This window comes from Brassica oleracea, chromosome C8, assembly GCF_000695525.1.
Source record: "Brassica oleracea var. oleracea cultivar TO1000 chromosome C8, BOL, whole genome shotgun sequence".
Classification (NCBI taxonomy): Eukaryota; Viridiplantae; Streptophyta; class Magnoliopsida; order Brassicales; family Brassicaceae; genus Brassica; species Brassica oleracea.
In genome coordinates, this window is record NC_027755.1 from 31,093,553 (window position 1) to 31,119,628 (window position 26,076).

A 26,076-nucleotide genomic window follows, 5' to 3' on the forward strand; every position below is an offset into this window, starting at 1 on the left:
TTTAGATTGCAAAAAAAAATTGTGAATCACTTTGCCAAATTATACAAGTGACGTGATATACAACTAATTTTTCTCCTAAACAACACTATTGTAACCAATTTTTTTTTTAATTTAAGAAAAACATCACTTCACAGTACTGAAAACAAAACCAATCAACTTAAACAAGAAATATCACATTGTAATAAATGAATTCATAGTTGTGTATAATAAAAAGAGAAACCCAAATCAACACACCACAAGAACTCGAATCGTCATCGCTGGAGCTGGGGTCGTCATCGTCGGAGCTCGAATCGTCATCACCGGAGCTCGAATCATCATCGTCGGAACTCCTTATGTTTTCTGGGGGAAAGTCACAAAAATCGTTTTTTCTCACTTTTTTTTTCGTTTTTTCAGATAAAATAAGAAATGAAGAAAAAAAAATGCGGGTCCATGTAATCCCGCAAGACCCGTTTCGGCCCATTCCGCAAAAAGCCCAGTCCCGCAAAGACCTGTCCCGCGAAGCCCGCAAATTTGCGGACCTAGAAAACTTCGTCCCAATACCGTCCCGCGACAGTACTTTACGGGTGAGGTCCGCGGTCCAGATCCATAATTGCCATCTCTACCTATATATCGAATAACAACATAAGAGTATAACACAAAACAAGATTATAAAAAATTTATCATTATAACTTTAATATATTAAAAATAATTATTTTGGACTTTTTTACCCTCTAAACTCATTTTAAAAAAAAACACAAAATTTAAATTGGACCATGTGCATATGCATAGAGAGGGCTGATTTCACGTACTACATTTGAGACAAAAAAAAAACTATCCTGCTGAACGATTTTGAGAATCCGGGCCGGTTCAACTATACGGATAAATAAGTTGATAACCGGAATTGCTCAAATTCTCGATAACCGGAAATGATACTAATCTAACCGACCTTGGTACGCTAATCTCCACGGCAAATGGTTGCCTTCCATTTAGTCGAGTCGTCGTCCACAATCCAATCTGAAAATCCGATCGGTGAGAGAAACCCTAATTTGGAAGAAGTCTCTCTCGCCAGTATCTTGATCGAGATTCACTTCTTGTGACACTCTGTATCTTTACTCCCCTCTTGATTCATCTCAATCCGTTGTTTCGTAGGGCTGATCAACATGGATGGAAACAAAGAAGACGCGTTGAAATGCCTGAAAATCGTCAAGGAAGCGATCAAATCCGGAGATCGAGATCGAGCTCGTAAATTCCTTTCCAAAGCCCGTCGTCTCGATCCGGATCTCCCCATCGATGATCTCAAATCCGAGGTCAACAACCAATCAGACGAGCCACGATCTGAGAAACCTCCCGCCGCGAAAGACGCACCAAGCTCTTCATCGTCTCAGCCTTCTTTACGCCAGCGTGGATCGTCGTCTTCTTCTTCTTCTTCAATCTCCTACACAGAGGAACAGATCTCGATCGTTAAAAAGATCAAATCCAAGAAAGACTACTACGAGATCCTCGGCCTCGAGAACTCCTGCTCGGTCGACGACGTGAGGAAAGCGTATCGTAAACTCTCGCTGAAAGTCCATCCCGATAAGAATCCAGCTCCCGGCTCCGAGGAAGCGTTCAAGTCCGTCTCCAAGGCGTTTCAGTGCTTAAGCAACGAAGAGTCCAGGAGAAAGTACGACGTGAGTGGCTCCGACGAGCCAGTCTACCAACCGAGACGGTCCACTAACGGATTCAACGGTGGTTACTACTACGAAGACGAGTTCGACCCCAACGAGATCTTCAGAAGCTTCTTCGGTGGCGGAGGGATGATGCCTCCGGGGAATGCTCAGTTCCGAACGTTCAACTTCGGAGCTACGCGACATAGAGCAGCTGCTAATCATAATAATAACAATCAAGGTCATGATGCAGGTTTCAACGCTCGTGTGCTTCTCCAGATTCTACCTGTTATTCTCTTACTCCTCCTCAACTTCATTCCTTCTTCACAACCCGTTTACTCTCTTTCCGCGACTTACCCTTACAATTACAAGTTCACTACGGAGAAGGGTGTTAATTACTATGTGAGGTCGTCCAAGTTCGAGCAGGAGTACCCACGTGACAGTCACGAGCGACAGAATGTGGAAGATGAAGTTGAGAGAGATTACGTCTCTATACTTAGTCAGAATTGTAGGTATGAGCTGCAGAGGAAGCAGTGGGGCTTTGTTCGTGAAACGCCTCACTGTGACATGATGAGGAAGTTCGAGACAGCAGCTTCTGCTTAAGAAACCACTGAAGGTACTTATAAGCATCTTCATGTCGATGCTTAAGAGTCACAGACAGATATATGTTTTTTTTTTTGCTTTGGATTATGTTGCATTAGAACATAACATACGAATTCTTGGATCTTGTGTGATTATGTCTGAATTAAGATTTTGCTTTCGTTATAAAATATACTTTTGAGAAAGGAAACATAATCTCGTTTTTAAGGTTTTCACAAGTTCAAAGAGATTATTAGAATTCAAAAGCTTCGAGCCACCTTCTCATACAAGTCTCGAGGCCAGTTCTGGTGTGTGTTGCTTGCAAGAAACCCAGCAATCTGCAAAAGAGACTCATATAATTAACATCCATATCATGAACCCTCCTGATCACATATATGTTTGTGACATTTGTACCTTAGATCTCATGACCCGGATGGATCCATCACGGTCAGGTATGTTGTCCAGACAAGTCAAAACAACCTTTAGTAAATCAGGGACACAAGTCTTGAAGTAAGAGGACGCTCTCTGGAACTCGTCCGGGGTTGTGTCGGAGAGTCTAGGGTCGAGATGAAGGAACGGGAGTTTAGCTGCTTCCTTCAAGGCGTCTAGATGATTGCCTAGTCTGGCCAACTTGTGGATCGACAGTATTGCCTCAAGCTCTCGTATTATTGTTTCTTGTTCCATGACCCGTTCTCTTTCCTGGGGACTGGTGGTATGAGAGTTTTAGTGCAAGAACTTGACCAAGTTAATAAATGAGTTTATTAGAGTCTCGATTTACCAGACTTCAGGGTAGTATTTGTACGTGTCGAGAATCTCGTTTCCTGAGAGAACTAGTCCTGCTGTTCGGCTTTCACCATCTGACCTTCCACGGAGAAGAGAGCAGATGGCTTCAGATAGACACTTGTTTATTGTTTCCAATGCAGCCGCATAGGCACCAACTCTCTTCTGTATTTCTATAGACTGCATCAACAAATGGTTACGAGACTTGAGCACAGAACCAACATGTTTCAAGTAGTTATAGAGTATATGATCAAAAAAACTCAAAGGCTACTTACTTTCTCAAATAATCCAGCGTCTTGACATTGATTCGCAGCTTCGATCAAGAACTGCTGCCTCGATTTTGAATCAGGAAAAAATCTTCCAAGCTCGCCTTCTTCACCGGAACCTCTAGCACCAAGCAGAAAGTAAATACCACCTTCTCGTAACAGAATCTCAGTCAGTAGTTGCTTCAGCATCAAGTTCCTTTGCCTTTGCTGATCAACATTGCTTCTCCCGGACCAAACTAGTTGCCCTCCTCCTACTGCAATAGCAGCTTGTGCATAGTATTCCAGCGTCATTTGCATATCACCATGATGCAAATACATCGACCCGTACTGCCTTATCATGCTCGACGCCTCAGCATTTGCATCCATCACGCTAAGTTTGTGCCCAGTCCCAGATCCTTCAGAGAGAACGGAATGGTCCACTAGCGAAATCGCTATATGCACAGCGTCGATGTTATACCATTCATCTCCTGCTTCTTGAGACATGTGCATGATCGCCGGTAGTAATTGAATACTAAGAAGCAGAACATATGGGTATACCAGAGGGTCTTTGCCATTCTTAGTGTAATAAGCAGGCTCAAACTTATTAAGATAAGCCTGAAGGTCATCTAAACTGTAAGGAACTAGCCCATCGTTGAAGACCAGAGATGACGATCCACTAGCAACGTCACGTATGCATGATAATTTGAACCAGAGAAAATCTTCTATTGTGTTAAAGAGCGTCGAAAATTCCCTCAAGATGCGATCAATTTGCCTTCGGGAACCAGATATGATAGTGTAGAGTAGGAGCTTCTTCTTGTCATACGTTGTTTGGCCCAACCGATCACCCAACCTAAACAATTTCTCACATTCTTCAGAAGCAATAGCCGCGGTATTTGTAGTCACAGTACCGCCTGTGGTAATCCACTCTGTAAGCTGCGAAGAAGAGGTAAATCAAAAGCTCACTCCGGGCTTTAATGTAGGTTATTAAGACAAGAACATATACCAGCGGAGCAAACTGTTGTTGAGATGATCGAGATGATTGGGCAATTTCTCTAGCCTCATCATAATAGCCACTTCTCAAGCAAAAATATATCTGTAATCAAAGAGAGATATTAAATTAATCCATTGTGAAACAGCAGTGAAACGATTATGTAGTTCAACTTTAATTTCGAGAACAACGGTGAGAATTCAAAGCATGTGGGAAAATTATGCGACACCTGCTGCCAAGTAGTATCAACTGGAGGCTGTCGACGCGCATCACCTGAATCAAAATCCAAAATTCCATAGTCCCGTAGACGAATCTGCACAGTATTCAAAAACAGAATCAAGCAAACAAACAATCCAATGTAAATGATTGCTACGAAAGAACCATGTGTGCATATGCTTCGTGTTAAGCTCTACTAAGTCTGTCGCACTAACCCGAAGAAAGGCACGAACTCTTTGCAAATTTCCAACAGATCCACCAAGAGCAGCCTTGAACATAAAAAAGGGGATAGAAACATGTTATGATTATTAAAGAACTTGAACTCAGAGTGAAAGATCAGGGCAGCTTCTCAAAACGCATCCTTGAAGTAAATGTTTAAAATATGCATTAAGACAAACGCAACATGGGGTAGCATGTATACAACAAGTAAAGACAAGATAGAAACAAGTACTGTACTTGTGTAGGATGACTTTGAATTGTATCCATTATATGTTTCTGATGCCCACATTCCAAGTGGCGTCTTGCACCTATCACGAGGGACATCCTCTTGGAAACACCCTTGTGTACTGCTGAATCTTCACCCGTCATGGCCTGTTTTTATAGATTGTTATAGGCATTGGAAGTGTAAAAACAGTCCTTATAGGTTGAAACATGAAACTTCTAATCAAAAGATACCTGAATAAGTTGCCATAGTTTCTGCACACTGACTGATTTCCCACGAGTCAAATCAATCCCGAGACTTTCATAAGCATCTTTGAACGACGTTGCAGGCTATACAAACGCATGAATGAGAAATTAGTAAGAAACAGAGCCAAACCAGAACAAAGTCAACTAGTTTACACTAATGCTACACAAAAGCAATCATCATCAAAAGGTGAAGCCCGTACAAAATTATTTCAAACCTAGCTGGACGTCTAAAGGCAATAAGGAAAAATGCATAATTTTCAGCTGCAATTATCAAACAAGACGTCATTTAAAATGCACACGAGGAGGTACGGAAAGACCATACTCTGAATGGCAAGCCTCGTTCTCTTGAAGAATTAAGTTTCTTCACAACCTCTGCATAGACATGTGCTTTCTTCTCATGAATGGGTTTGTTAGCCAGAGAGACAAGTTCTGTTCCAGTGTTTGATACTTGAGGACTCGAAGCCACAGGCACTAGTTGACCAGCATGAGTATCTCTGCTTGTATCGATCATCTTGGTCTTAGGTATCATTGAAAGTTTGCTACGACTTTGAAGGAAGTCACGTTTTTCTTTCCTACAGTCCTCCTGCCAGAAGATTTAACATTTGAGTATATGAGAACAGACATAAATTCGGAAAATATCTTTCTAATTTGCAATAAGCACTCAACTAGCTTCTAATGCTACGTCAAGAATTTCCAAGTTACAATCCAAATAATTTGTAGGGATGAAGAAAATAATCCCTCCGTTTCACCATTGCAGTCTAATGCTAATACCGTTAACCAATCATTGTGTGCAAATACATAATGAGAAGAAACAAAAAGCAAAGAGGAAATATCCTACAACCATTAGACTATATTGATTGAAGGAAAAAGATACGACAGATAAAAGTAACATGGAAATAAAGTAAAAACAATTGGTACGTAGTCACAATACTGACCTCCAAAACTTTCAACATGTAATCATTAAAGCTTCGAACATTATCCTTTTGGGCCTCCTGTATAGCTGATACCATAGCCATTTCATGAACCTACACAAGAATAATTCATATAGAACGATCAGTTATCTCCAAAAGAATCTATCTGCGATCTAAAATAGGGTATATTCAAACAGTGAATACCTGTTGCAGGTACTCTTCAACACTTGTTGCCTCCGCAGGGAATACATCCTCGAATGTCGTCTTTTAACAATCCAAGAAACACAATTTATCAAAAGTAGAAGAGTGTGTAAATGCCTTGCAGATGAGTAAGCAACAATAAAAATAAGTCTTATACTGTAAAACCAATGGTACAAGGGATGTCGTATTACAACAACTGGTTATAAATCTGAGTTCTAGTATACTAAACAAGTATCTGATGATAAAAGCCAAAAAATACAACCAAAACACACATAACAATCGTTCAAGAACCCCACCAAAACACCAGAAAAGCATAAGCTAGGTGATAGACATGCTCACCTTCAACTCGAATGACCTTAGATCACGAGACAGTTGCTCTGCATTGATTCCCTCCCGTGCAAGTAGTCTGCTCCATATCCAATAAAAATAAATAAAACACTTAACAACAAAACCATCACTCAGTTGCAATAGCTAAGCTACATCTTCTCTCTTATGAAAGTTTTAACAAGGGAAGACCACAATTACTAAAACATCGCACCCTAATAGTCCTTAATCCCCAAATCGAGTCACAAATCTTAGACTCTCTCTAGCATTCAATCCGTTAGGTTTCAATGCACGAGCACAGATAGTACCTGGTGGCAGCAATAGACTGTGAAGGAGCCTCGCTTCTTAAGGTTTTAGCCTTGAGTTTCCTCGACAAAGCTTCCAATTGATCCAAATTCCTCTAAAAACAATATTGCGAATCAAGCTCGTTAAGAAAGCGATTGAACACACGGAGAATCAATCGAAAAGAGAAAAGAGTTTTTGGTGAACCTGAAGAGGAGGAAACTGAGACGAAGGAGCCGCTTGCTCGAGAAGCTTCGTCGAAGAGTGAAGAAGATCAGTCCATCCACTCATCTCTTGGTCGTTCGCCATTGATATTCGATTCGAGCTCTCCGGTAGGCGAAAGGGTTTTTTACTGATTTCAAACTCATTTGTTTCTCATAAACGCTAATACTATGCAGTCTAAATCGGTTCGGTTTTGGTTCTATTTCTAATTATTCGGTACGGTACAAATATAGCTCAGATCAAAGAAAACCGGTTCGGTTTGGTTTGGTTCCATTCCTAACTTATAAAACTCAAACCAAAGAAATGAGGAAAGTTTGACCCCGAGAAAAAAAACAAAAGAAAGGAGGAAAGCACGTGACACGCACGAGCACGACAGAACTTGCACACCAACTGTTCGACGAATTTTCCCAGAGATTTTAATCTTATCATGGAGGAAAAAGACTGGGAAGCTTCCTCTTCAAGCGAAGAAGAAGCTGGTTTTGCACTGGATGATGACGAACAGTTTCATTCAGGACCCAAGTTACAATTCAGGTGGATTAAATTCAGAAATTGGTTTCTGGGTTTAACTGTCTAATCATTCTCTTTGTTTTCGTGGGTTTCTACATTGTAGAGTTGGATCTTCAAAGGCTCGTTGGGTTACAGAGTTAGCAATGGCTGAAGTTGAGGTTAAAAGAGGGAAGCTTTGGACAACAACTGGAGTCATCCGTAGTGGAAAGACATATTGCTTCATAGAAGAGGCTTTGTATGTGGCAAACATAGTGTTTTAGATCTGTTTTTACTCAGTCATCTGATGAAGTAGTCTTTTTTTATTATTCTTGTGACAGGTTTTTGAGTGAAATAGGAGAGTTGCAGATGTTAGGTAGTGAAGATGATGAAGTAATGATCCCATTGAAGAGCTTGTATGAGAAGATTGCAGAGGAAAAAAGCGGCTGCTGTTGGGAAAGCTACGAGGTTTATAGATACTTGAAGGGTTTAGGTTACATTATAAGACGCCATGGTGTTCCTTGGACGTCAAAGGATGCTGCCATTACTACACCAAGTGGTGAATGTTTTAAAGACAAGGATGATGTAACTAGACTCTTGGAAGATATGCAGTTATGTGATGCAAGAGCGGTTTTTGATGTGTATTTGCCAACCAGCCGGTTCAAGAAGTTTTCTCCGGGTGAACCGAGCTTTGTGGCTTGCTTCTCTGGGTAAGCTTTTGGTTTCCTTAGTTCTGGCTGTGAAAGCAAGTTTTTCACTAAACATCTTTACCCAACATACTTGTTTCTATTTATAGGGACTCTCCACCAAGCAAAGAAGATGTTAAGGTCCTGCAAAGCCGTGTAGCTACATCGTTAATGTTCTGTCATGTCGCTCAGGGCCGTGTGAGTTTCTTTTCCTTCAATTCCATAGACCTCCCTGTCTTACCATAAATGTAAACCAAGAAAACAAAATGGAATGATCTTGTATTCATAAGACAAAGTCACAAACAAACTGAGTTCACAAATTCACATACAGTACAACTTTATGTTTTTCTACAAGGCATTAGTAAGAAACTTATAAAGGGTACAAAAAAATAGAAAGACAAAAGCTGCCCTGAGTGAGATAGCATGTACGCTCGTAGATAAAGAAAGATCTATGGACTGTCAAGCTTTTTCAAGTCCTTGTATGTTTCTCTTATCGTGGTTTCTGTAACTCGGGTGGTTTGGCTTCTGTAATAACTGCAACTCATCAAGTGTTAATAAGTTATAGAAAGAAAAGACCTGTTCAAATTTTTGCTCATAGCCTGCTACGTAGATGGAATTTTGATTTCTTCTCATGTGAAACTCTAGCCACTGATTGATCATGCCCATTGTAAGCAAGACGTAGTCCTGTCCCAAGAATGGTGAGTTGATCCCCAAAATCCACAGCAACTTCTATTTGACCGCCCGTTTCTAAGTTGAAATCTTCATTTAAAAAGTGTCCTTGCCAGATGTGTCGTTCATGGTACATACGAATCTGATCTGTGGCTGGCTTGCGACTCCATACGGTTCCTTTGGTTTGATTCTTCAGTGTGATCTTTGGAGAATATTCAGACATCTGGTTGTTTTGCTGGCTCATATATGGTGTCCACACGGTAAACCCGACCGGATCAAGTTCCCGAGTTTCAGGCACCGTAAAAGAGATTGAATTGGTCTCATTCTTGAAGCTCACCCAGTCTGGAAGACTACACCCGGGGATAAATATTCCCCCATTGGCATTCACAGCCCAGCCCTATATAACAAAAAAAACAATCATATAATCACAACCAATGACACTTTTAAAACAGTCCAAGTCTGCTAGATAATTTGATATCAAGACTCGAATCAATCCAACAGGTTAGGAAATAAAGAGAGATTCAAAGAAATACCTGCATGATTCTTTCTATATAAGTATGTGGAATGCGCTTGCACATTTCCATGTGGATGACTCCAACCCTTTTCAGTTTATCCAGACCCGGCGTCTCAACAAGGCTTAAACAATTTGTGAGGTACAACGCTTGTAACGCCACACATTCTGATAAATCTGGAGTTCTTTCCAACATGATGCAGTCGTTCGCATAGAAAGATCTCAACGTTTTTGGTAAACTAAACATGGATTGAAGTTCAAAGCAGCTATCCAATTTCAGGACCAGTAGACTCAAAAGACCAGCAAAATCCGTCTTCAGGTTACGAAAGTTGTTGCCTCGTAGATCAAGTTCCTCGAGACAAGACATGCTCCAAAGATTTACAGGAACCAACTCATCTGATAGACCACAGAAGCCTAAACTCAAAGTCTTCAGGCAGCCTAAACGGTTAAACGAAAATGGAAGAGATACAGCAGCTAGAGGGCTTTTGCCTTTCCATAATCCTTTGCAGCCATCAAGAGATAATTCTTCCAGGTTTTTCAGTTGATCACCCGAAGAGGGAAATAGCGATAGAGCGGTATAGTCAGCTTTAAGAACTCTCAAGGATTCCATTGCACCTAAAGCATCATCCAATCTCTCAAGTTTCGTGCAGCCTGAAAGAATTAGTGTTTCCAGTGCCTTCAATGTATAGAGTTCCGAAGGGAGGTCTCCGAGTTCAGTGCAACCTTTAAGATTTAAATGCACCAGCTTTTTGTGAAGAGTCCCTATCGACTTGTGAACCAGAACCAAACTTTTACAATTTACCAAGACCAGCTTCTCGAGGTTTGGGAGATAAGAGAAGTTTGGAGTCTCTGTGAGGTGGACAGAATGACTGAGATTGATGTGTTTTAGATGCTCAAGGAACTGCGGCTGCTACAGAAAGAACAGAATAAGCAAGAAAGAATAATCCACATAGAGTGAATAAGTTTCTAATATCAAAGGAAGTTTTACCTCTTGATTATCCCAAAGTCGTTTGAGGTTGCTGTACTGCATATCCATGACAACTAAATTTCTCAAATGTAAGTTTATTGGCACAGAGTCCCAAGGACACCCAAGCCAGTAAAGCCATCGTAAATCTTTAGGAAAATGTGCATAGCTTCCGCTGAGCGATACATTACTGAGTTGTAAAAGTTTCAGCCCTGGTAATTTTGAAAATGCTTTTACCTCCAAGATCTCAGTAGCCGGATCTTCGACCTTCAGGGTGAGACCTTTAGTTGCACCAGTTCCCTAATATTGAACAAGCAATTTTTATCAGTGAAATGTTATCTCAAGTCTCACATACAATTTTTCGGTGCGTAGGGATTTGTTCCTTACATTTACATAGTCGTTTGCCAAGACATAACGAGCATCATCAGGATCCCACAATCTACTCCATTTTCCACACTTGTTCCGCGAAATATCTCTTCCCATGTCTCGTAATAAATTATGCATCACTATCTTGTTATCCCGGACTGTAATGAGGCACCTCTCCTTTAGCACACTGAGTCCTATCTCAGGATATAGCTTGCATCCATCCAATATGCAACTTACATAGTCTTTCTCCATCCCGATGAAGAAGCAAGAAAGATCCAAGAATATATCTTTCTGCACTTGACTTAGCCCATCAAAGCTGATCTTAAGCTTTGCTTGAATGTTATCTTCGGGTATATTCTTCAGCCGTTGCAACGTGGTTTCCCACTCTGAAATGCTTCTCTTGAAGAGGGACGCACCCAAGACTTCCATAGCCAAGGGTAGTCCTCCACAGTATTCAACCAACTTTTCTGAGAGCTGTAGAAACGCTTCAGGAGGCTCACTTGCTCTGAAGGCATGCCAACTGAGGAGCTCAAGGGATTCACCATAATCAAGTTCTTTCGGTGAATATATATTTTTTGCTCCGAGCTGCCATAACAAATGTGTGTTCCTGCTTGTAACGATGATCCTGCTTCCTGGACCAAAGCAGCTCAAATCTATTGCGACTGAATTAAGTTGCGTCAGGTCTTCAAGATCATCAATAACAACTAATACTCTTTTATTGCGGAATCTTTTTTCCATGGCGTCTTCCATGTTGAACAGTATGTCATCCCTTCTTGAGATATCAGAAAGAAGTTTTCGCTGAAGATGAACCTTCCCTTCAGGTTTCTTGCAGCAATCTCCAAAGTTTTCTAGGAAACTTGTTCCTTCAAAACGATCTGAGAATTTATTAAATGCAGCCTTGGCCAGCGTTGTTTTACCAATCCCACCCATTCCGCTGATCCCAATGACTTGAACATCATCCGAACCAAAGCACATTAGCTCATTCATACGGTGTAAACGTGATCGAACCCCAACGGCATATGTTGGTAAAGGCAAGTATGAAACAGACAACATTTTCCCAACTTCTTTAGTTACATCGTCGATCAACTTTGCTTCATCCCTGCATAACGCATATCCTTCTTACATGTAAAAAATATTGTAACATTTTAGCCCCAATTAACTTTGGTTCAATGTTTGACAAAATTATATATGCAAACAGGTGAGAAGAAAGAAGTGACCTGTAGTTTCCCGTGACAAAACCAGACAGGTTTGCAACTTGTGTTAAAGCTTCCTTCCATTTCTGCAACTTGCTCCCTGGGTGACGGCTTTTGTGTTTCTCAAAGGGTTCACCAAATGATCCTTTTTGTCTGCGTACATCGGATGGGTCAACCTTGTAGAAAACTGGGACTACCATATGTCCGGCATCCTTTTTGCTGCATTCAAAAATTTCCGCAAGTTCATCCAAGCACCAAGATGAATGAGCATACGTCTTGGATAAAAGGACAAGGTGAACTTTGGAGGTTTTAATTGCCTTCGAGAGCTCTGTGTTGATCTTTTCTGCTGCTTTTAGTGCATCATCGTCCTTGAATATGTGTATCCCATTACTTTTGAAAGCCTTCTCCAAATGGCTTACAAAATTATCTCGAAGTTCCCCACGGAAATTGATAAACACATCGTGGCTCCATCGCTCCCGATCTCGTTTCCTGCCTTCACCCATACCTAGCAAATAGATCTGGGAAAATTATATGATATATGTTATAAAGAGCGTATTGGTTCACACAACAAACATGCATGGGGAGTGTCATCGGTTAAAAACATAAAAGGGCAAATCAAATCTGCAATAGATAAGGTAATAGATGAGAAACAACAAGAGACAATTGTTTGCTTACTTGAAAGATCTTGACAGAATATTAGAACGCGAAATCAGAACCCGCACAAAAGTAAGTAAGAAGGCGGATCGCTTATGAGCAGATTCTTGAGATCATAGCAGGAACATCTTAACCTAGCGTGTTGCTCTTGGACAAGAAAATCTGATTTTGTTCTCTTAGGTTGACCGAAAGGGCAACTCAAGCCATACTGCCATGCTATTACTTTTTCAAAGTTTTTGTGTATACTAAGTGCATGATTATTGGGAGGTTCTTAGCTTGAAATTCTTAACAGAATATAAGAACAGTTTCTTAACTTTTAACTAAAAACTATATCTTGTTTTCATTTATTTTTATATAAATATTTTGTTTTTAATTCTAAATTAATATATATTATAATATATACGTCTATCGATTTTTAAAACATAATAAGTTTACGGTATATTTTTTCATTGAATAGATTGTTTCAAACTTTCATGTATTTGTATTTTCTTCTATATATATATATATATATATATATTCGGATTATTATATCATTATTAAAATCGTAACTATATATATAAAGATTAGTAAAATATTGTTTTATTGTCATATTCAAAGATATTGTAACATTTCACAAATTTAGAAAGTTTTTTAAAAATTAAATTTTTCGCTTCATTGATTTATATTATCGAGTAAATAATTAAACATGTACCTTTTGTTTAATTTTTAAAATAAACTATATAGTTTGAAATTTGTTTTCATTAGTTCAAGGTAGTAAAAATTAATCATTGTTAGATAATATAATTTTTGTTATTTAAAAAAAATCTTTATAATTTTAAAAGTTAACATCGACAAATATCTAAATATTTAACATATGGAGGTATAGTATTACAACATAAATTATATCTATTTAATTTATATTATCTATAAATCCAATGAATCATCTATTATTTAAATCCAATTATTGATAGTCCAGTAAAAATATATGGTATGTCCAAAATTTAAATGATAAGATTAGAGATTGAATGTAACATGACTTTCTAGGAATAGGTCCATTAGGTCTTTTTAAAATCACACATGAATCAAGGTTGTGACTTCTGTTTTAATTTATAAAAAATTAAGAACTGGCTCTTAAATATCTTATTTAAAAGCCGATTCTTAGGTTTTTTTAGTTAAAATTTAAGAGACGTATTATTATATTCCGTTAAGAACTTCACCCTAAAAACTTCCAATAATTATGCTTCCTTTCATTGTACTTGTCGTTTTACACTTCTACACACAGATTAATAAAACATTTAAGTTTATCTATTTACTATAGATAAAAACATCATTACCATTACATCTAACCATATTTTAACCAATAGAAAAATAGATTAGAATAAAAAGTCAATAAATTTTATATTGAAATCATAAAACGATAGTAATTGAAAATTTTGGTCTAGGACGACATTTAATTCTAAACGGAGGGAATACTCATTTGTAGACGACAAAAACAAAAACAAAAAAGCTTACCTAACAAGACCTTACCTATTAAAATAATGGATGAATCGATAACTCCGCACATTTCACTACTCTCACTAGTAAAAAGAAAGAAAACAAAACACTACCTACCAGACATAGCTGCGATGATAACATCATCGTCGGACGAAGCTTTATTCTGGTTGGTGGTGGCGACGGGGAGGGTATGAAATGACTTGAAAACAAAACCATCACTCAGTTGCAATAGATAAGCTACACCTTCCCTCTTAAGAGAGTTTACGTGACACAAACGAGCACGACAGAAGTAGTCGCACACCAACTTTTCGACGAATTGCCTCAGAGATTTAAAGTTTATGGAGGAAAAGGACTGGGAAGTAGCTTCCTCTTCAAGCGAGGAAGAAGCTGGTTTTGCACTCGATGATGACGAGAAGTTTCATTCAGGACCCAAGTTACAATTCAGGTGGGTTGAACTCAGCAACTCGTTTCTGGGTTTAGCTGTCTACGTTAAGCTAATCATTATCTCTGTTCTTGTGGGTTTCTACATTGTAGAGTTGGATCTTCAAAGGCTCGTTGGATTACAGAGTCGGCAATGGCTGAAGTTGAGGTCAAAAGAGGGAAGCTTTGGATAACAACTGGAGTCACCCGTAGTGGCAAGACATGTTGTTTCATAGAAGAGGCTTTGTATGTTAAACAAAGGTAATGAAGATGATGACGTAGTGATCCTATTGAAGGGCTTGTATGAGAAGATTGCAGAGTAAAAAAAGCGGCTGCTGTTGGGAAAGCTACGAGGTTTATAGATACTTGAAGGGTTTAGGTTACATTATAAGACGCCATGGTGTTCCTTGGACGTCAATGGATGCTGCCATTACGACACCAAGTGGTGAAGAAGAGTTGGTTTGTGTTGGTGAATGTCCTGAAGACAAGTATGCTCTAACTAGACTCTTGGGAGATATGCGAATATGTGATGCAAGAGCGGTGTTTGATGTTTATTTGCCAAACAGCCGGTTCAAGAAGTCTTCTCCTGGTGAACCAAGCTTTGTGGCTTGCTTCTCGGGGTAAGTGTTTGGTTTCGTTAGTTTTAACTATGAAAGCTTAAACATCTTAATCAGCATACTCGATCTTCTATTACAGGGACTCTCCACCAAGCAAAGAAGATGTTAAAGTCTTGCAAAGCCGTGTAGCTGCACCGTTAATGTTTTGTCATGTCGCTCAGGGCCGTGTGAGTTTCTTTTCCTTCAGTTCCATAGACCTCCCTGCCTTGCCATAGATGTATTCATAAGACAAATTTCACAAAACAAACTGAGAGTTTACATACGCTTGGGAGTAACTGTGATGATTCGTATTCATGAGGTAATATGTAGTACAACTTTATGTTTTTGCTACAAGGCATTAGTAAGAATCTAATAAAGGGCTAACAAAAGCTTACTTGAGTTAGATCTAAGGCTTGTCAAGCTTTTAATGTCGTTTGCGTCTGTGGATACAATCCTTGTATGTTTCTTTTATCCTGTTTTATGAACTCCAGTGGCTTCTATAATACCTGCAAAGCATCAAATGTGCCATAAGTTAGGCAAAAAGAAGAGCTGAACAGTTTTTGCTAATGACCTTGCTATGTAGAGGATTCTAGGAGAAAGATATATATATATATACCGTACATGTCACGAAGGATTTCTAAACATGTTAGAATTTACCAAATCACGTGCACACTTGCATTCAAAACTAAATGTAAAGGAGATCATATCTAAACTAGAAGAAACACATCACATGCAATTGCAAATGCCATCTAGTTCATTATCTTCCTAAAGATAGTGCTATTAGCCTATTACTTCTTGATGTATTAATTGATGGTAAAGTAAAATAAGTTTACTATGTTTACTATTTAGTACGTTATAGACTGATGGCGAAGGTGGTATAAAGTATAAACACATCATCCTCTGTAGTGAACTAGTAATCAGTAAACACATTCCCTTAATTGGGCTAGATATGGTGATGGCCCACCGGCTGACCATTTATTCGTTTGCGTGAATTACGAACATCTTTTCATCACTTCCAAATTAATTTCCCTTAACCCCGGTCTAAACATGGAACTAATCTTTTAACTATACGCATGCTGTACACTGCACAGTAACTATATTATAATCACTGTAAAGATTAGTTTGGTTTTCAGCTCAGACAAGAATCGTCTATACACTGTAAAGTTCAAAAAAAAAAAGTTCCGTCTCTCACAAAGTCAAAAAACTTATTTTCTTTGACACGTCTCTCGGGTTCTCCTTCGAGTATGATGACTAAACATAAATCTCGAGATTCCATATTAAAAATTACCAAAATCTAGAATAAATTTAATAGAAAATCCGTTCTCTGTTTCTCTGAAACATACTTTTTGAAATTCCCATCTTCTCTGTTTCTCTCTTGGTGTAAGAGAACGCAGCAAATCCCATAAAGACAGAAAAAAACGTCTTTAAACGAAAAAGAAGATTAGAAGCTTCGTAAAATCGAAACTTTGCTTGTGGGTTTTTCTTCCAGATATGGTGCAGTACCACAGATTAATCAAAAAAGGAGAAAAACTTAGAGTTGCAGTTGAACAAGGTAATTCCGGTGATGCTACCGCCGTCTCCCCTCCAGGAGGCGGAGGATACTTAAAGAGTGCAAAACAAAAGATTCTATCAATCATATTTCTCTCTTTCCTCTGTTGCTGCTACTTCTTCAGCTTCTCCTCTTTCTCTCTCATAGGTAAAGTTACCTTTTTCGCAAGTTTCATCCATAAGCTTTTCTCAAGTTCCGGTTTGTGACTTGTGAGTGTTGTCTTACCTCTCTTTTATGCAGATGCTTTTAACAGAGAAGTTGAAGGACTTGTTCCTTATGAACAGTTCACTGCACCTCTATGTTCAGGGCTCTCCTATGGTAATTTTTCTTTCCAAGTTACACTCTTAATACTAGGGCATGCGGGTTTCGGTTTCTTTGGTTAGTTCGAGTCGGTTAGTTTGGATGGGTCGAAATCTCATCGAAGTGAGCCGAAAAAATTCGGTTCGATTTTTGGTTACTCTGGTTTCAAAATTTTATACCAAAGTTTTTTATTTTTCGGTTAAGTTGGTCTGTTTGCTCGATTATTTTCAGTTTGGATTTTGGTTAGTTCAGTTCTGAATTTTGGTTAAGATCCATGTTCGTAACTACGCTAGGCGGTAGTCGGACGGTAACCCCACGCCTAGCGAGTTACCGAAAAGTCGGGGAGTAGTCGAGGATTACGCGAGACCTAGTTTTAAATACAATTTAATATATTTATAATATATTTAGCTAATTTTAAACATGATGATACAAGTTCTTAGACATAATTATATAATTTTTTATATATAATTTTAAACAGTCTCTTTTGATTCGTAAATGGTGGGTTTGGTACGAAAAAAATCCCTAAATGTAGTATGTATGTGTTTGATTTGAGTTTGATAGCTAATTATAATTATTTAGTAATGAATAATTACACAAAATCTGTCAACAGTGAGTAAAAAATAATCAACCGCGTTTTAACTTACACAGACGGAAAAAAAAACTTAGGCGGTTAACGAGGGATTGGGCGGTCAACGCGGAAATTAGGCGGTCTTACGCGGATCAACGCCTGGCTACACCGATTTAGGCATAATCGCCGCGGTCAACCTCTGAACTGCGTCTAGGCGGCTGCATTTTCGAACATGGGTTAAGATTAGTATTGTTTGGTTAAAAGACCTTTTTTAGAAAACCGAACTAATCGATTACCAAACCGAAACTGATTTTCTTTTTAGTTGCCAAATTGAACTGGACTGAACCAAAAACCAACTTTACGGTTTGGTTCAGCAGGTTCGGTTAATAACAGCAGGCCTTAATAGTTAATACTTAATACTACCAAAACTGATGTCTCATAACACTCTCTGAATTGTTTATGCTACCTCCAGGAACAATTTGTTGTGACAGAACCGGTTGTAGATCAGACATATGTATCATGAAAGGAGACGTTAGAACACACTATACATCTTCGTCAATCTTCCTCTTCACATCCTTCAAAAACAAGTCCAAACCCCCTGAGAAGATCAAACCATACACAAGGAAATGGGAAACAAGTGTGATGGAAACAGTTCAAGAACTCAATCTCGTCTACAAAGATGTCAATGATGAACATCACAACAAGATCTGCGATGTTGTGTACCAAAACGTTCCCGCTGTGTTTTTCTCAACGGGTGGATACACTGGAAACGTCTACCACGAGTTCAACGAAGGAATCATCCCTTTGTTCATCACTTCACAGCATTTCAACAAGAAGGTTGTGTTTGTGATCGTTGAGTATCGTAATTGGTGGGTTACTAAATATAAAGATATCCTCTCTCAGCTATCTGATTATCCTCCCGTGGACTTCAATGGCGACAAGAGAACACACTGTTTCAAGGAAGCTATCGTGGGGTTAAAGATTCACAACGAGTTGAGTGTTGACTCATCGTTAATGCTTGGGAATAAAACGATTCTTGACTTCAGAAACTTGTTGGATCGTGCTTACTGGCCACGTATCCGTGGATTGATTCAAGACGAAGAAGCAGAGAACAAGACTGGTTTCAAACCTAAACTGGTTATTATGTCAAGAAACGGATCAAGAGAGCTACTTAACGAGAATCTTCTGGTGAAACTAGCGGAGGAGATTGGTTTCTTTGTCGAGGTTTTGAGACCGGACAAAACAACAGAGCTGGCGAAAATCTACAAATCTTTGAACTGTAGTGATGTAATGATCGGTGTTCACGGAGCTGCGATGACGCATTTCCTTTTCTTGAAACCGAGAACCGTGTTTATACAGATTATGCCGTTAGGAACCGAGTGGGCTGCTGAGACTTACTTTGGACAACCAGCTGAGAAGATGAGGTTGAAGTACATTGGTTACAAGATTAAATTGAAAGAGAGCTCTTTATACGCTGAGTATGGTGAAGATGATCCTATAATTAGAGATCCAAAGAGTTTTACTAGAAAAGGATGGGATTACACTAAGAAGATTTATCTTGAGCGCCAAAACGTGACGCTTGATTTGAAAAGATTCATGAAACCGTTGTCTCGTGCTTATAAGTACTCCATTAGACGAAACAAGTGATTTAATAGTCACTAATCAGATAGTATATCACCAACCAAACCTGGTTTAAGCTTTGCATAAACAGTTTGTAGAGAGAAGGCATAAACAGAAAATTTTTAGCCTTTTTTTTTTGTAACACAGAGAAAATTGTTAGCTATATTGGCGCTGAAAATCACTTAAACGTGTCTACTATATATGGGTCCGATTGGTAATGACTGTAGCTTTAAAATTTTTGCTGTAGAAAAAAATCTGTAGATTTTTTGCTGTGCCTTTAAATTTTATTGCTGTAGAATTTTATGAAAGCACTAAAAAATTGCTTTGGATATTTGGCTCTGCAGAGCACTTGTACAGCTGTAGTTTATTTCTAGAGCTGTGGTTTCAAAAAAAAATTTAAAGCTTGATTGCTCTGAATTTGGTGCTTTAAAAATAAATATGGCTGTGGACAGCACCTACAGCAACTACCAATCACCCACAATAAGTTTATAGCACATCAAAATCATAATGGGCTTAAAAGCCCAAATGTGCGTTTTTGTTAGGCCCAAACATACCAATAGCACTTTACGTCTTTATAACTTTTTTGACCTTGTGTGCAAATTAAATTAGCGAGATTCGCGGTTCAAGTATATACAACAATTATTTTTGTTTCTATTTACAAAAGATATAGACCATATCTAGAAAAAGAATATGCTATTTATAGTCTTATGTATCTTTTGTGATTATCATCAAGTTGTATTATTTTCTTGAAATATATTTGATTTAACCTATTATATATTTTTTTTAAGTAAAAGAAATTGCATGTAGCTACGACAACTGGTTGGTTCTCTTTTTGGCAGGTTACCAAAAGAGTTTTGCAAAATTTCAAGGAAAAGAAAGAGTACATTTCCATTTTATTTTGGCTATACACATGGGGGAAAGAGCATGGAAATTGGTGTTTGTACCATCAATTTTGTAATGTCACCATTTTGGAGTGGTATGCAAGACTTTTATTTTATTTATTAAAAATTTAACTTTTAGCATAGTTTAGACCGGTTTAAATTGTTCAGGCCAAGCTAGAAAGTTCAAATTTGAATAAGAAATGATATTGACCCCCAAAAAAAAGAAAAACCAGCATTAATGATTTAACTATATTAAAGTCGTAAACACATATCTTAAGCTATCATTTACACTGAAAAGAAAAGTGTTGAGCTGCATAAATAGTTTACTTAAATACTTCCAGATATGCAAAGATATATTTCCTTTCAAATCATATGTTTACAAAAATGTCAACCCATTCAATTAGCGATTTACTACATGCCAATATTAGTATTTCCCCAATGTTCTGATAATTCCGAAATACAATATACGTTATTCTCTATATATATTTTCAGTTACAATAGAAAGTCTTCTTAAAAAGGGAAATCTTCTTTTCCTTTAAATATGACAAATTCAGTTTAGGTAAAACGTAATCTTCTTCTCCCTCTGAGATTTTACTATACACAGAAACGTTAAAGCCACAGCTTTTGCTTTTTCTTATCGTATTCTGCTTCAAGCAATGCCAAGTTTAACATATGAACTAGTCTTAAAATCTTGATATATTAAAAACTAAAACATTGTAGTTAATTTTGTATATAATCTTTAAATTTTACACGAATAAGTGATTAAATTATTATATATACGTGGTATACAAAATATCCAAAAATAAACAATATATGATCTATAGAATATGAGTGATTCATGTTGTCAAAATAATAATAATAAAAAGTTGAGCAAATATTTTTCCAATATTCTCTCTGATATTTTATTTTTTTTTTTCTAAACAGAAATTACATTTTCTTATGAAACAAAATAACTTTTAATTTTGTTTTACTAGATTGAGTTTAAGAACCGTCATAAAAGCATGAACCGAACCAAAGCAAAGCAGGAAAGAAAACCCTATAGATATTATACTTGTATATATACAGCAAGAATAATAGAAAAAGAAGAAGCCAAACCAAACAAGGCGTTTATAAAAGAGGGAAGAAAGTTACAAAAGAAGAAAACAGAGGACGAAGCAAGGCAAATTAGCAAAGCAGACCAAATATGGAAAACTGCTACTTATAGTAACTCCATCTTTTCATGCAATACCCTAATTTTGGTATACTTTTCATTCCTTAGCCTCCTTTCCCTATTGTCACATCGAAATCAAATTACCTAAACAAAACACATTACTCCCTATATATATATATTATATATATACACACACAAAATCTCTCTCTCTTTATATATTTATACAAAAGCTTACTCTGTTTTCGATTTGATTGGTTTGTTCAGAGAAGAAGATGGGGAGAGGAAGGATTGAGATTAAGAAGATTGAGAATGTGAACAGTCGTCAAGTCACTTTCTCCAAAAGACGTAACGGGCTGATGAAGAAGGCCAGAGAGCTTTCTATACTCTGTGACGCTGAGGTTGCTCTTATCATCTTCTCTAGCACCGGCAAGGCTTACGATTTCTCCAGTGGCTGGTAACAAAATGATTCTTTTTTTTAAGGTTCATTTGAGATTTGGAGGAGATAAAAATCTAACCTTTATGCTGGTTAAAGCGGTTGAAAACAGAGCAAAGTGTTGTTTATCGTTGAAATGAATTTTATGGATAAATATCTTAGGGTTGATGGTGAAGTATTTGTTATGGGTTTTGTGGTTAAGGACTCGAAATTGTTTCTGTCTGTAATTTGAGATTTGGAAGGTAGAAAAAGTTAACCTTTTTGTGTCTATAGCTACTGAAAACAGAGTAAAGTGTTTTTTTTTATCGTTGAAAATGCATTTTCTGGATAAATCTTAGGGTTGTTGGTGAAGTATTTGTAATGGGTTTTGTCTTCAAAGACTCGAGATTGTGTCCCTCTGTAATTTGAGATTTGAAAAGATCTAAAAAGTTAACCTTTATGTGTCTAAAGCATTTTGAGAACAGAGCAAAGTGTTGTTTATACTAGAGATGCATTTTCTGGTTAAATCATAGGGTTGTTTGTGAAGTATTTGTAATGGGTTTTGTATTTAAGGACTCGAGATTGTGTCCCTCTGTGATTTGTGAGTTATATAAACACCCTAACTGTTGATAAAATGAAAGTTTGGTACTTGTTTGGGTTATGTAGTTATGTGATTAGTAAACCATAGAAGAGTCGATTTGTCTCTGAAGCGGTGTGATTAATGGAGAGTTTGTTTTTTTGTTTGAAATGTGTTAAAAGTATGGAGCAAACCCTTTCAAGATATGGATACAGTGGTGCGTCGGCTGATCATAAACAAAGAGAAGGAGAACAACAACTTCTACTCTGTTCTTCACAAGAGAACGGTGTTGTGGTATGTATCCATAAGCAGAGACTCTCTACCACTCACTTTTTGTGTAATTGTATCCTTTTTCGGATTTGTTTACATGGATTTTCCGTTGTTGTTGCAGTTGCCAAAAGAAGATGCTATGAAGTCCGAAGTTGAGAGATTACAGCTTGCAATTCAGTATGTCTCTCCCTAGACAAAACTTGTGCCTTGTATTGTATGAAGTTTCGTTAGGTTCATTGTTTTATTTTTTTTCTATTTGTTAGGAGGCTGAAGGGTAAGGAGCTTGAGGGTATGAGTTTCTCGGATCTTATCTCTCTTGAGAACCAGTTGAATGATAGCTTGCATAGCGTCAAGGATCAAAAGGTGAAGAGAGCATATAACAATTTATATTCCAAAAGATTGATCCCTGACTTGAAAAGTTTTGTTTTGATTTCAGACTCAAATCCTGCTCAATCAGGTAGAAAGATCCCGGTTAAAGGTAATAATAAACAAGGCTAATCAATGTTAAAGTCTCACCATCTTTGTCTCATTTGCTTAATAATTTATCAGGAGAAAAGAGCATTGGAAGAGAACCAAATCTTGCGTAAACAGGTACCCTTTACATTAGTTCGTTTTGGTCTTCACCATATATACAGTACAGAGTTCATATCTAAGTTCACTTTCAGGTAGAGATGTTGGGGAGAGGTTCATCAGGACCAAAAGGGCTGAGTGAAATACCTCAGTTCTCTAGCCCACAAGCAGAGCCTGAGAGCTCTTCATCAGACGATGATCACGAGAATGACCACCATTCCGACACTTCCTTGCAGCTGGGGTAAGCTGCTGCAAACAAAAACCCTACCTTGTGTCTCAAGTTTTTTTTTATGTTCTGTTGAGAATTCGAAAAACAAAAAAAAAAACTTGGTGTGTTTTGTCTTTCTCGTAGGTTGTCGTCATCGGGGTATTGGACAAAGAGAAAGAAGCCGAAGATTGAATCGCTCTGTGATAACTCTGGAAGTCAAGTTGCTTCTGATTGATTAATATCTCCTAATTATGGTGTTTAGTAGAGGTTTTAATGGTGTATTCTCATTGTTTCTCAAGTAGAGTTTGAATTATGTATTTAGGCGAACCATTTTTCCTTTTTATCAAGAAGGATTTGAATTAAGTTACAAAAAAAAAAAAAAGAAGGATTTGAATAATCAAGATAATATTAGTTTTTTCTTACTAAAGTTCCCAACGATGCACACACATTAGTTGATGAAATTACATTTCCAGACTATGTATTAACAGATTTCGGTGAAGTCATGAAACAGAACGCAACAACATTTCGAACTGAAGATGAAAATCAATCAGCAGAAGAACAATTCAAAACGTGAATCCAGTATTATGAATGTGATCAGTAAAAGCTAACCTGAGCTGCACTACTCTCTGAATATTGCTACGTTGACAATAAACGAACCAGTCTCATAACAGATAAGCTCGAATGAAATTTAAAGCCCAGACCAATATCTCTGGGCCGTAATGGATTACAATGTGTTTTCCTTTTCTTCTTTTAAGCTTTTGGGCTCTTAATATACAGGTTTACGTTCAAAAATGTGCAAAGGCCACCGACAATTCAAGGAGTCGCCGACGATTTTGAGCATGGTTTAGAAACATAAACTGGACAGGCTGCTCAGACCTATGCAACAATAAATAAAATTTATTGAGAGTCCTTTTTATATATTTCTAAAGGGAAAAAAAATCACCAGAGGGGCTTGACAAGCGGCAAAAGGTGCAAGCTGCTTTATTTCCGTCAGTAAGTACAACTCTAGAAGGGTACAAGTCGTGATCAACCAATTTTTTTTATTGGACATTTTTAAAATGTGTTATATGAATGCATTAGTTACTAGCTTTTTAATGTAGAGATGGAAATTATGGATCTCGACCGCGGACCTGGCCCGTAAAAAAATGTCGCGGGATTATATTAGTACGAGGTTTTCTAGGCCCGCAAACGAGTTTTTATGTGACTGGGTCTTTTGCGGGATGGGCCGAAATGGGTCATACGGGATTACATGGACCCGCATTTTTTTCTTCTTTTCTTATTTTACCTGAAAAAACGAGAAAGAAAGTGAGAAAAAGGGATTCTTGTGATTTTCCCCCAGAAAACATAAGGAGTTCCGGCGTAGATGATTCGAGTTCCGGTGATGATGATTCGAGCTCCGGTGATGATGATTCGAGCTCCGGCGATGACGACCCCAGCTCCAGCGATGACGATTTGAGTTCTTGTGGTGTTTTGATTTGGTTTTCTCTTTTTATTATACACAACTATGAATTGCTTTATTACAATGTGATATTTCTTGTTTAAGTTGATTGATTTTGTTTTTAGTACTGTGAAGTGGTGTTTTTCTTAAATTAAAAAAAAATTAGGTTACAATGGTGTTGTTTAGGAGAGAATTTAGTTGTATATCACATCAAGTGATTAATTTGGCTAAGTGATTCACAATTTTTTTGCAATCCAAATAATTAAAAAGAGAGATGGTTTGATGAAGACATATAATACTTGAGCCAAATTATTACAAAGACAACAATTCAATCAGATTCAAATTTAACAAAAGCTTATGCCGATAAAAAAGAAAGCTTTTAACTCAAAAACGCAAGCACAAACGGAGCTTGTGGCATTGATTTTGATAAGGCTTTAGTGAAACTTAATGAGCTCTCTTCAACTCTCTTATACAACTCTTCTACTTGAACATTCATGAAAGAAGATGTAGCAGGCGGTTTGATAAGGAGGCGTCCCCCGGGACGACCCGCGAAGGCCTATATATATTCCGCGGTACGGTTTGGGCCAACATTTTGAAGACCACAGCCCGCGCGGGACATGCCCGCTGTAACCCGCTCGATGACTAATCTGCCGCGGTACGGGATAGAACGGGATTGGTAAACCTGTTTGACATCTCTATTTTCATGTAATATATATAGTAGAATTAATGTTTTAAGATTTGTGCACATATTAATAAAAACTAAATACAGATTTTATATATTATTTTTGGGTTTTCTTAGTTTTATTTACTTATAATAAATTTTTACTATTCATATTTTTAGATTTAATTTATATTTTAACTTAAAAGATAAATGCATTAGTTAAAATCTAAAACATTAATATTTCAACTACAAGAATAAATTTTAAAATATCTTTCTTTTAAATAGGATAAATTACTTTATAGTAATATTAATGTGTAACGGCTTACAATTAATTAAACGAAATAATTGCATAATTATTTTAGCACTTCCTATAGAGATGGCAAACGAGCTCACCCGCAACCAAATGGCCCGCCCCGCCACGGGCTCAAGTTCAGTTGGGTCACAGCGGGCTGGCCCGCCGCGGGATGCGGTTCCAAGAAGCATTGACCAATCCCGCCCCGCCTAGTGCACAGGTCTTTGCGGGCAGGCCCGCGGGTCACCATTTAGAAGTTGAATGGTGTTCCATGTACTATACGTGTGTTATTTCCTGCAACAAACAATTGTTCAGAAGATGTTTTCGTAAGTCTTTGCATGATAACATCACCCAAACGTCTCATTCCATGCTTAACTATAGCTTTTGACCAGAAGATCAACAAATGAAGTATATGAACCTCTATCATACGTTTCAGAAACGTATCTTACATAACATTACTCTTGTGTTCAATACAAACGTAACAAACATAGATTACTTAACATAA

The 26,076-nt window shown here is 37.7% G+C and overlaps 6 protein-coding genes and 1 pseudogene across 12 annotated transcripts; 5 read left to right on the forward strand and 2 right to left on the reverse strand.

Moving 5' to 3' along the window:
- The first annotated feature begins 899 nt into the window (after window positions 1-899).
- LOC106311803 (chaperone protein dnaJ 49) lies at window positions 900-2,406 on the forward strand. The gene is made up of 2 exons (XM_013749097.1): window positions 900-1,008; window positions 1,129-2,406. Exons 1-2 carry the CDS (start codon window positions 951-953, stop codon window positions 2,226-2,228), a joined length of 1,158 nt encoding a protein of 385 aa, XP_013604551.1. The 5' UTR covers window positions 900-950; the 3' UTR covers window positions 2,229-2,406.
- Window positions 2,360-7,206, reverse strand: LOC106311802 (nuclear pore complex protein NUP93B). Its single transcript, XM_013749096.1, has 15 exons — window positions 7,046-7,206; window positions 6,865-6,956; window positions 6,572-6,638; window positions 6,236-6,295; window positions 6,056-6,145; window positions 5,443-5,703; window positions 5,109-5,204; window positions 4,890-5,024; window positions 4,649-4,702; window positions 4,447-4,530; window positions 4,233-4,322; window positions 3,260-4,162; window positions 2,983-3,164; window positions 2,619-2,910; window positions 2,360-2,542 (listed from the first exon to the last, which is right to left on the reverse strand). The coding sequence occupies exons 1-15, from the start codon at window positions 7,145-7,147 to the stop codon at window positions 2,465-2,467; spliced, it is 2,586 nt and encodes an 861-aa protein (XP_013604550.1). The 5' UTR covers window positions 7,148-7,206; the 3' UTR covers window positions 2,360-2,464.
- A 180-nt stretch (window positions 7,207-7,386) lies between these two features.
- LOC106312451 lies at window positions 7,387-8,583 on the forward strand. Its single transcript, XM_013749983.1, has 4 exons — window positions 7,387-7,591; window positions 7,671-7,802; window positions 7,885-8,253; window positions 8,340-8,583. Exons 1-4 carry the CDS (start codon window positions 7,488-7,490, stop codon window positions 8,473-8,475), a joined length of 741 nt encoding a protein of 246 aa, XP_013605437.1. The 5' UTR covers window positions 7,387-7,487; the 3' UTR covers window positions 8,476-8,583.
- LOC106312450 (disease resistance protein TAO1-like) lies at window positions 8,481-12,828 on the reverse strand. Of its 5 annotated transcripts, none has more exons than XM_013749981.1 (6): window positions 12,608-12,828; window positions 11,956-12,450; window positions 10,761-11,816; window positions 10,398-10,673; window positions 9,432-10,319; window positions 8,481-9,295 (listed from the first exon to the last, which is right to left on the reverse strand). In XM_013749981.1, exons 2-6 carry the CDS (start codon window positions 12,433-12,435, stop codon window positions 8,822-8,824), a joined length of 3,174 nt encoding a protein of 1,057 aa, XP_013605435.1. In that variant the 5' UTR covers window positions 12,436-12,450; window positions 12,608-12,828; the 3' UTR covers window positions 8,481-8,821. The 5 variants fall into 5 exon arrangements, with proteins under 5 accessions (XP_013605435.1, XP_013605433.1, XP_013605432.1 ...); XM_013749979.1 differs by having other exon boundaries at window positions 10,761-11,838; window positions 11,957-12,437; window positions 12,608-12,826; XM_013749978.1 differs by having other exon boundaries at window positions 10,761-11,838; window positions 11,957-12,450; window positions 12,608-12,826.
- Window positions 12,829-13,980: 1,152 nt separating this feature from the next.
- On the forward strand, window positions 13,981-15,386 carry LOC106308233 (annotated as a pseudogene).
- On the forward strand, window positions 15,232-19,328 carry LOC106308232 (EGF domain-specific O-linked N-acetylglucosamine transferase). 3 transcript variants are annotated; one of them, XM_013745375.1, is made up of 4 exons: window positions 15,232-15,394; window positions 16,565-16,771; window positions 16,865-16,942; window positions 17,965-19,328. In XM_013745375.1, the coding sequence occupies exons 2-4, from the start codon at window positions 16,567-16,569 to the stop codon at window positions 19,137-19,139; spliced, it is 1,458 nt and encodes a 485-aa protein (XP_013600829.1). In that variant the 5' UTR covers window positions 15,232-15,394; window positions 16,565-16,566; the 3' UTR covers window positions 19,140-19,328. The 3 variants fall into 3 exon arrangements, with proteins under 3 accessions (XP_013600829.1, XP_013600828.1, XP_013600830.1); XM_013745374.1 differs by lacking the exon at window positions 15,232-15,394 and having other exon boundaries at window positions 16,383-16,771; XM_013745376.1 differs by lacking the exons at window positions 15,232-15,394; window positions 16,565-16,771 and having other exon boundaries at window positions 16,863-16,942; window positions 17,573-19,328.
- A 1,803-nt stretch (window positions 19,329-21,131) lies between these two features.
- On the forward strand, window positions 21,132-23,548 carry LOC106310257 (agamous-like MADS-box protein AGL18). Its single transcript, XM_013747495.1, has 9 exons — window positions 21,132-21,231; window positions 21,408-21,597; window positions 22,315-22,426; window positions 22,524-22,579; window positions 22,666-22,765; window positions 22,839-22,880; window positions 22,952-22,993; window positions 23,068-23,213; window positions 23,325-23,548. Exons 1-9 carry the CDS (start codon window positions 21,213-21,215, stop codon window positions 23,413-23,415), a joined length of 798 nt encoding a protein of 265 aa, XP_013602949.1. The 5' UTR covers window positions 21,132-21,212; the 3' UTR covers window positions 23,416-23,548.
- Window positions 23,549-26,076: the final 2,528 nt, after the last annotated feature.

What these genes read in the sequence shown, in the direction of transcription:
- LOC106311803 (XM_013749097.1), top strand. Translation starts at nt 951, where the DNA reads ATGGTTGCCTTCCATTTAGTCGAGTCGTCGTCCACAATCCAATCTGAA. An exon ending in CCAATCTGAAAATCCGATCG is followed by an intron (nt 1,009 to 1,128) that starts GTGAGAGAAACC and finishes GTTGTTTCGTAG; the next exon opens with GGCTGATCAACATGGATGGA.
- LOC106308232 (XM_013745375.1), top strand. Translation starts at nt 16,567, where the DNA reads ATGGTGCAGTACCACAGATTAATCAAAAAAGGAGAAAAACTTAGAGTT. An exon ending in CTCCTCTTTCTCTCTCATAG is followed by an intron (nt 16,772 to 16,864) that starts GTAAAGTTACCT and finishes TCTTTTATGCAG; the next exon opens with ATGCTTTTAACAGAGAAGTT. An exon ending in ATGTTCAGGGCTCTCCTATG is followed by an intron (nt 16,943 to 17,964) that starts GTAATTTTTCTT and finishes TGCTACCTCCAG; the next exon opens with GAACAATTTGTTGTGACAGA.
- LOC106312451 (XM_013749983.1), top strand. Translation starts at nt 7,488, where the DNA reads ATGGAGGAAAAAGACTGGGAAGCTTCCTCTTCAAGCGAAGAAGAAGCT. An exon ending in TGCTTCATAGAAGAGGCTTT is followed by an intron (nt 7,803 to 7,884) that starts GTATGTGGCAAA and finishes TTCTTGTGACAG; the next exon opens with GTTTTTGAGTGAAATAGGAG. An exon ending in TTTGTGGCTTGCTTCTCTGG is followed by an intron (nt 8,254 to 8,339) that starts GTAAGCTTTTGG and finishes TTCTATTTATAG; the next exon opens with GGACTCTCCACCAAGCAAAG.
- LOC106312450 (XM_013749979.1), bottom strand. Translation starts at nt 12,435, where the DNA reads ATGGGTGAAGGCAGGAAACGAGATCGGGAGCGATGGAGCCACGATGTG. An exon ending in TTTGTCACGGGAAACTACAG is followed by an intron (nt 11,839 to 11,956) that starts GTCACTTCTTTC and finishes TGCGTTATGCAG; the next exon opens with GGATGAAGCAAAGTTGATCG. An exon ending in ATATAGAAAGAATCATGCAG is followed by an intron (nt 9,296 to 9,431) that starts GTATTTCTTTGA and finishes TTTGTTATATAG; the next exon opens with GGCTGGGCTGTGAATGCCAA.
- LOC106311802 (XM_013749096.1), bottom strand. Translation starts at nt 7,147, where the DNA reads ATGGCGAACGACCAAGAGATGAGTGGATGGACTGATCTTCTTCACTCT. An exon ending in AACTATGGCAACTTATTCAG is followed by an intron (nt 5,025 to 5,108) that starts GTATCTTTTGAT and finishes CTATAAAAACAG; the next exon opens with GCCATGACGGGTGAAGATTC. An exon ending in TCCGGGTCATGAGATCTAAG is followed by an intron (nt 2,543 to 2,618) that starts GTACAAATGTCA and finishes TCTCTTTTGCAG; the next exon opens with ATTGCTGGGTTTCTTGCAAG.
- LOC106310257 (XM_013747495.1), top strand. An exon ending in AGATTACAGCTTGCAATTCA is followed by an intron (nt 22,580 to 22,665) that starts GTATGTCTCTCC and finishes TCTATTTGTTAG; the next exon opens with GAGGCTGAAGGGTAAGGAGC. An exon ending in GACACTTCCTTGCAGCTGGG is followed by an intron (nt 23,214 to 23,324) that starts GTAAGCTGCTGC and finishes TCTTTCTCGTAG; the next exon opens with GTTGTCGTCATCGGGGTATT.